The following is a 7,368-nucleotide window of genomic DNA, read 5'->3' on the forward strand; positions in this document are numbered from 1 at the left end:
TATTCTGGTGTTGGCTACGGCCCACAGTAGCCTGAGTGAAGGTTCAATAAACCAGCAGAGAACCAGATAAAGTCTCACTCATTCATCACAGAGGGTCGCTACAATATGTTGACCTGTTTTTACAACTTGACAGATATTCGTCAGTATTTCGCCATATTCTGAGCGTTTTATTATATCTAATTTCACTTCCGTGGAGATGGCTTTCCTTTTCTTCGAAGCACTGCCATCAGAAGAGTCTGACTTACGCTTGGGAGCCATAATAAAGGGCAAAAAGTTAGTGAATGTAGCACAATCCAAGGTGTCGTACAACCGAAGAATGTAAACACAGCCGTCTTTATAGCGCCACGTGATGACGTATTCATCCCCTCCGCTCGTCAACTAGTTCCACGTAATGACGAGACAACGGAGGTCGAGGACATCGTAACCGGAGGACCTCCTGTACTTACTTTTGTCACTGAAATTATTTGACACATCCAAAATCACACATTTCTGCATTGTTGGTGTTGCTCAGGTTAGAGGTGATCATAGTTACAGTGACATTTAAGTGTCCAAATGTTGCAGTTACAACAAAAGTATTGCATGCAGAGTGAGGAAGGTTTTGCACACAGTCCTGAGGAGAGCTCTAATCACACAGACTAATTGAAAACACCTGTGTTGGTGCACCAGGACAGTGCAAACGCTTCAGGCAGAAATACTGGGATTTCATGTAAACTGGAAAATTGTGAAGCAGTTGCTCCTAATTCTAGGTAACCAGACGATTGCTCATGTTATTTGTCACTTTATTTTGTAGAAGTTTGGCAAATTAGGGAATCATTTGTTGCTCTGACATAGTTTTATCCTGAGTGTACCCGAGTGTCTCTTTTTTGGTAGACATTTAAGCAATTTCAAATGATCTGTTATTTAGTTATGTTACAACTAAGTATACCTGATGATGAACATGCTTTTTCTTGTTGTTCCAGTTCCTTAGGTGTTGTACAGCCAGGAAACTCAGCTGTAACCAGCAGCTTTGACCAGGTAAGACCAAACCTGAGTATCCAACTCAACACAACAGACTGGAATTGATGTAACTTCAATAATTTTGTTGGTATAAATCCTCAAGCATTCAAGTGTTTATACTTTTCACCTTAGAACGTAGACAGTGTGATTCCATCCAACTAAGTGGATTCTCCTTGTTATGATTTATTCCCAGATCAGCCTCAGTTTGCATTTCGTCACAGGACTGATCATATTAATGTCCTGCAAGTAGTTCTGCTCTGACACCTAGTGGCGAAATTGTACAACTACACTTTTTTCTTTAACTTGAATTTTAATGTGAAATGGTTTATCTCTGGCCAAGCTGACTGTTTCTACCTTCCTGTTTTTTTTTTCCTTCTCATAGGCCAAAAATAAAGCAGGACCTGGTTCCTCCACCCCTTCTAAGGGAAAAAACACAAGTGAGGACAGTTTTGGTACAAAGAAGGCCCGCTCGTCTTTTGGCCGTGGTTTCTTTAAGCTGCGTGGAGGCAGACAGGCAGCCAGCTCCCCCAACCTTGGTGAGCTTTACGTTGCAACACAAAATTGTGTTTGTGATTCTGGTTATATTATGAAGTGTTCCTTTTTTGCTGATTTTTACGTTTCATTTATGACTCTGTAATTCGTGAAGATCGCACCCGGAATGCCAGTGCACCAGTGTTAGGTACAGTAGTGCAGAACGGTAATGTGACCTGCGGTATGGCAGCTCTGGATGATATAGCTGGATGCAGAAAGACAGTACTGACGCTCTTATGTGGACATTTAACTCACATAAACTCATTGTCATACTGTTTTTTGATAGAACAACCTTTAGAAAATCAGTGGTTACCAACTTTTTTCTGTTTGTGACTGCTCTTATTATGCAAGTTGTGAGCAGCTCAACAAAAAAAGTTATTTTTAACAGGATCTAAGCACTGTTTGACAAGAAAAGTTGGGAATCACTGCTTTCAATTCCTGATGAAAAGCTACCTTTCGGAGGGGTTCAGATAGTTTTTTATAGTACTTAGGTGTGAGTTGTCTCTATCAATGATCCAGCTGCCTTTTATCCATGATATTAAACCATCTGCAATGAAGCTGTTTCTGTTTTTTCCAGTTTAAGTATGTTGCCTTTCTCATGTGTTTTAATTAGTCAGTTGGTTGTAGTAGTTAACTAGTCTTTTGCATGAGTGGTGTCAGTTCTGCTGCTGATTTAAGCTTCAGTTCACCCTCTGGTGGACGGGATGCTTGTGTAGTTGACGTGCTGTAGTGCTGTTTGAATCTGAGCCAGAGATGTCTGAGAGAGTTTAGTGGGTCATCCATAACTGTGGTAGTGTATATCTACTGTCATGATGATTTGTGTGTAATTATTTTACAGCAGAGACCGAACGTAAAGGCACAGAGCACCTCGACTTGGCTGGCGTTCCTCCTCGAAAACCTCACGATGGAGCTGCTCTGCCATCCTCCCCAGAAACCAAAAAGAAGTCCAGGGGGTTGAAGAAGTTTTTTGGCAGGTAGCTTAGCGGTGCGCCATCTGTGTTTTCAACTAATGCAAGAGGATTATCTCACTTGTATGTAACGTGATTCTCCTGCAGGCTGAAGAGGAGCCACTCCACCTCCTTCAACCTGGATGATGCAGCTGACATGGAGTTCAGGAGGGGTGGAGTTAGAGCCACGGCTGGACCTCGACTCGGCTGGTCGCATGAACTGAAGCACAAGCAAGTGTTCCTGAAACATTTTTCTGTTGAAATGAATGCTTGAAACAAATGGCAATATCCACGTACTCAAGATTTGAAGCCTAATAGTCCTCTGCTGTATTTATCCTGCTGTAATTATTAGCACTGCCCAAAAAATGTTGCATAATTCATCTTCTTGTATCAAATATTGCTAAAATTTTGCTATTTACAAATTCTAAGAAATAAATTGATTCTCCAGTTTCACCGGTCAGCCACAACACCAGACCCCTGACAGGTGAAGGTGAATAACATTGGTCATATTATGTGGTGTTCTACTGGAAAACCTTGGATTTTGGCGTCCGTGTTGATGAGACTTAGACACCCAAATAAACAAATGTCGATCCTAAATGTCACTGGCCTACCAACGCACGAAAATACACCCCACTACATCACATAAACATCATCACACCTGAGGAGATAAGGCTCACAGAGTCAGTAACGTCTGTTAAATCACTTCTAAAAACCCACTTTTACAGACTTTAGTTTTAGTGTTTTATTCTGTATTATGTCCTGTTTGTTTTGGATGCTCTGTCTTGTTTTATTTTACTTTTAGCTGCCTGGTTCTTCGGTGTGATGTCGTCTCTCTAATTTTTTTAGATTTTTAATTGTAACCCTCAGTCTTTTTATTTAATTTTCAAACTGCCTGGTTCCTTTTGTTTGATTTGTGTGCTAATCTCGCTAATTATTCATTTAATTTATTGTAATTTTTACTGTTTATTTGAATTGACTGCTCTGACTTGTCTCCTATATCTTGTTTGATTGTCTCTGTGTTGCATGTTTTAACTGTCAAAGCACTTTGTGAACACTGTTCTTAACCCTTTGATGCATAACCTGGGTCAAAAGTGACCCAAATCCAATGGAAAATGGGTATCTCCTGATGTGAGCTACGCATCAAAGGGTTAAGGTTGCTATATACATAAAGTTATTATTCTGATTATCAAACAATCAGCAACATCTTGAGGAACATGACAACATGACTTCCTAGACCCCATTCTGATCAAGCATCACCAGGATGCAGCGGAACACGTTTGATTCAGGGTACCCAAAGGATGCAGCGTCCTGGTCCAGACCCTGTAGGACACCCTGAGAGCTCCTCTGGTGCAGGCCCAATGGTTCAGAGCATTTTGACCTCATAAGGGGGATCAACACTATATTAAGCAGGTGGTCATAATGTTATGCCTGATCGGTGTATGACATAGCAGTGCAAAAATGAGCATTTTTCTTCTTAGTTAGGATTTATCCTCAGTGACTCTTTATTTCTAGCCCATCAAAATCAAAGCCGTTTCTGGGTTGTCTTTGTTCCTGTCACATTTTCACTCACTTTGTGCTTATTTTTACTGCAATATAAAATCCTGCATCTCTATGGAAACAGCACAATGATGGCTAGAAGTAGAGAGAACTCAAAACGATCTTCACAGTTATTGTGCCATAAATCTCCAAAAAGTTGAATTTCTGTTTTTGCTTATCAAAAACTGTACTCAACATGTATGTAGCATTTTTTAAAGACTGTACATCCTATGAATGTTTCACTACCTATATATTTTTCTTCTCTTCTCTGCGGAAACACATCCTGCAGTTCAGACAGAAAAGTTCCTGAACTTTTGTTTTGTGGTTTTCTTTAATGAGACGTAGAATATCATGGTTTTGGTGACATATCATGATTTTAAGCTTAGATCTTGTTAGTTTCTGGATGAAACTCACAAGTTGACAATTTAATGATTCTTTTGTTTTTACAGTTACAATTGAAGCAAACAAACCAAAAAATGACAAAATGCATCTTGTAAGAATGTGAAGTTACTGTGAAACATGACTTCCTTTTTAGTTAGAATGATGCTTGTTTTCGTCCTGGGGCGCAGTTTGACTTCATTTCAAACTGTGTGTCTTTGTCCAGTGGCGTCGATGTTCCTTTCTCACGGTGGAGTAAAGACGACGTATGTGTGTGGCTCCATGAGCAGGGCCTGGGGTTGTATGTTGCCCAGGGCCAGAGCTGGATCAAATCAGGACAAACGTTGCTGCAGGCGTCACAGCACGATCTGGAGAAGGTCGGTAGAAATATGAAGTCCCACAGTGTTTTCACACAGTCAACATTCTCTCTCCATTTGTTTTTTCTGTGGCACGTTTTGAGATTTAAAGGCAGGAACTGTCAAGAATGATGAATAATGAACAAATAATGTTTATCAGTTAGACAACACTTCATTTGATTTGATGTGTTTTAGGCTGCTTCTGTTTCCTGTGTAAAGCAATGTCAGAAACCCCAAGAGTCTTAAAACGCCAGATTTGAATCCAGAAAAGGTGCTAAATTTCAACAAGATGTGAGATCTCTAACTGAGCAGTGACTGAAAGAGTAAAATTTAGTTTACGACCGTGTTTTCCAACCTTTTGTTGGGAGATGAACCCATGTGGGCCTGTGGGATGATCTCCAGTACCCTTTTATTGACACCACTCCTCATTTTCCAGGTGTTATTTTGATTTTATGTCACACTTCATTTTCATACAGTTGAGCAGTCAGTCTAGTAAACTTTGGAGAGCACCACCATGTGGAGGCAGAGTCTGGATATTTCAGCCATTTAGCCCTTACATTTAGCTCTTGCCATTGCCTATTGATGCTTCCCTAATTTATCCATTTTTTTGTCACCATTGAAACTATCTCACTTTTAGCATTACAGTCTGTCTAGTCATCTAAACTGACTGTTTATCCAATATTTTCTAACTCTTTTAAGCATTTATCTCAGTTCCAACTAGTATTCTTCGCTTTTAGATAACTGGTTTGACTTTTAGCTTCATTTGCTACCCAGTTTACATGCTTCAGTGCAGCTACTCAATTTAATAGAAATTTCAGTTTGTTTTTTCCAATTATTTAAGCTAATCTTTTGATGTTTCCACTGTGAAACTAGAGACATACCACCCGGGGTACAACGAAAACACTTCTCAAGGAAGTGTGTTAATTCCAGATCACATGACCTGCTCCACGTTTTGCGTCTCAGTTTTGTCGTTTTCTGTCTCCCGTTTGTCATTTTCTCTCTTTTTTTGTCATTTTCTGTGTTTTTTCATTTTGTGTCTCGTTTTTGTCATTTTGTGTCTTGATTTTGTCATTTTCTGTCTCGTTTTTGTCATTTTGTGTCAGTTTTGTCATTTCGTGTCTCATTTTTGTCATTTTCATCTCAGAAATCACTTTCAACTAAGTGACCCATTAAAAAAACACCCCTTAAGGAAGTGTGTTAATTCCAGATCACATGACCTGCTCCACATGATGTCATTTCCTCCTGAAGAAAAGACTGGCCAGACTCCAAGGCTTTCTGAGTTATTTAATATAAAGTAGTGTGTGAGTCAAGTGTGGATTTATGGCATGTCAACATGTTCACTGCAATATCTTTATAAATAACTTTCAATTTCAATTTTACTCAGTTGTATATATAATATTTAGAAGAATCTTTCTGTAAAAATGCCATGTGGTGTTTGATTATAGGTGGCCATGTTGATTTTAGGCCTGAAAACAGCAAAACTATGATACAAAAAGTCCTGCAGCTATATATTGACCCGGTTGTACATATACAGCTGAATTTATGCGAGACATTCGTTAAAAATTGATCTATGCATGGATACTTTCCACAGATTCATAATTACCTATTTTCAGTTCTGCATTAGGCCGTTAAGCACAGTGCTTACATGCTTACAGTTATGACTTAAGCAAAGTAAACGTTCAAATGTTAATTAAAATCTGAACTCGCCTGATGTTTGACCATTTGACAGCAGTCGTCTGTTTATGTTTTAAGGAGTTGGGCATGAAGCAGCCTCTCCACAGGAAGAAGCTGCAGCTGGCCCTGCAGGCTCTCGGGTCAGAGGAGGAGGATCTGAAGGGCAAATTGGACCACGACTGGGTGAACAGTGAGTCATGTCTTCTTAGAATGTCATAAAACTGTAAGTGCAACCGTTAGTGTTGATCAAATACACTGACATTTGTTCTTTACTCCGCCAAGGAACGCGGTGGGGTGATGTGATGATCGGTGTACATTTGTCTGTGAATCTGTGTGTCTGTGTACAACATTATCCCAAAATGGACAAACAGATTTTGATGAAATTTTCAGGGAAGGTCAGAAATGACACAAGGACCAAGTGATTAAATTTTGGCAGTTTATAGTCTGGATCCATAGATTTGTTAAAGATTTCCCATTGTGAGATATAGCGGCCAGTACGGCGTCACTGGCGTCATGCAAAATGTCACTACAACGTCGTAGTTTAGTAGGTCATCCAAAATATGACAAGAACGTCATAGCGTCCACAATACGACAAAAACGTCATATAGTATGTCGTCCAAAATGTCACTAAAGCGTCATAGTTTAGTTTGTCGTCCAAAATGTTGGAAAAAAGTCATAGTTTGGTATGTCGTCCAAAATGTTGAAAAAAAGTCATAGTTTAGTATGTCGTCCAAAATGTTGAAAACAATGCCATAGTTTCGTATGTGGTCCAAAACGTTGAAAAAAAGCCATAGTTTCGTATGGCGTCCAAAATGTGACTAAAACGTCATAGTTTAGTATGTCGTCCAAAATGTTGAAAAACATGTCATAGTTTTGTATGGCGTCCAAAATGTGACAAAAACGTCATAGTTTCGTATGGCGTCCAAAATGTGACTAAAACGTCATAGTTT

At 39.5% G+C, this 7,368-nt stretch overlaps 1 protein-coding gene across 2 annotated transcripts in view; it reads left to right on the forward strand.

The window, feature by feature from the left end:
* Positions 1–7,368, forward strand: part of LOC111588309 (liprin-beta-1-like) — a 40,446-nt gene that overhangs the window by 26,942 nt on the left and 6,136 nt on the right. The window contains exons 13-18 of one of the 2 annotated variants that reach the window (XM_055006401.1): positions 960–1,014; positions 1,379–1,532; positions 2,366–2,501; positions 2,583–2,705; positions 4,615–4,765; positions 6,497–6,608. In XM_055006401.1, coding sequence (XP_054862376.1) covers positions 960–1,014; positions 1,379–1,532; positions 2,366–2,501; positions 2,583–2,705; positions 4,615–4,765; positions 6,497–6,608 — 731 coding nt within the window. The remainder of the gene's footprint in view (positions 1–959; positions 1,015–1,378; positions 1,533–2,365; positions 2,502–2,582; positions 2,706–4,614; positions 4,766–6,496; positions 6,609–7,368) is intronic. The other variant, XM_055006402.1, reaches the window with a different exon arrangement.

Source organism: Amphiprion ocellaris, chromosome 21 (genome assembly GCF_022539595.1).
Source record: "Amphiprion ocellaris isolate individual 3 ecotype Okinawa chromosome 21, ASM2253959v1, whole genome shotgun sequence".
NCBI classification, from domain to species: Eukaryota; Metazoa; Chordata; class Actinopteri; family Pomacentridae; genus Amphiprion; species Amphiprion ocellaris.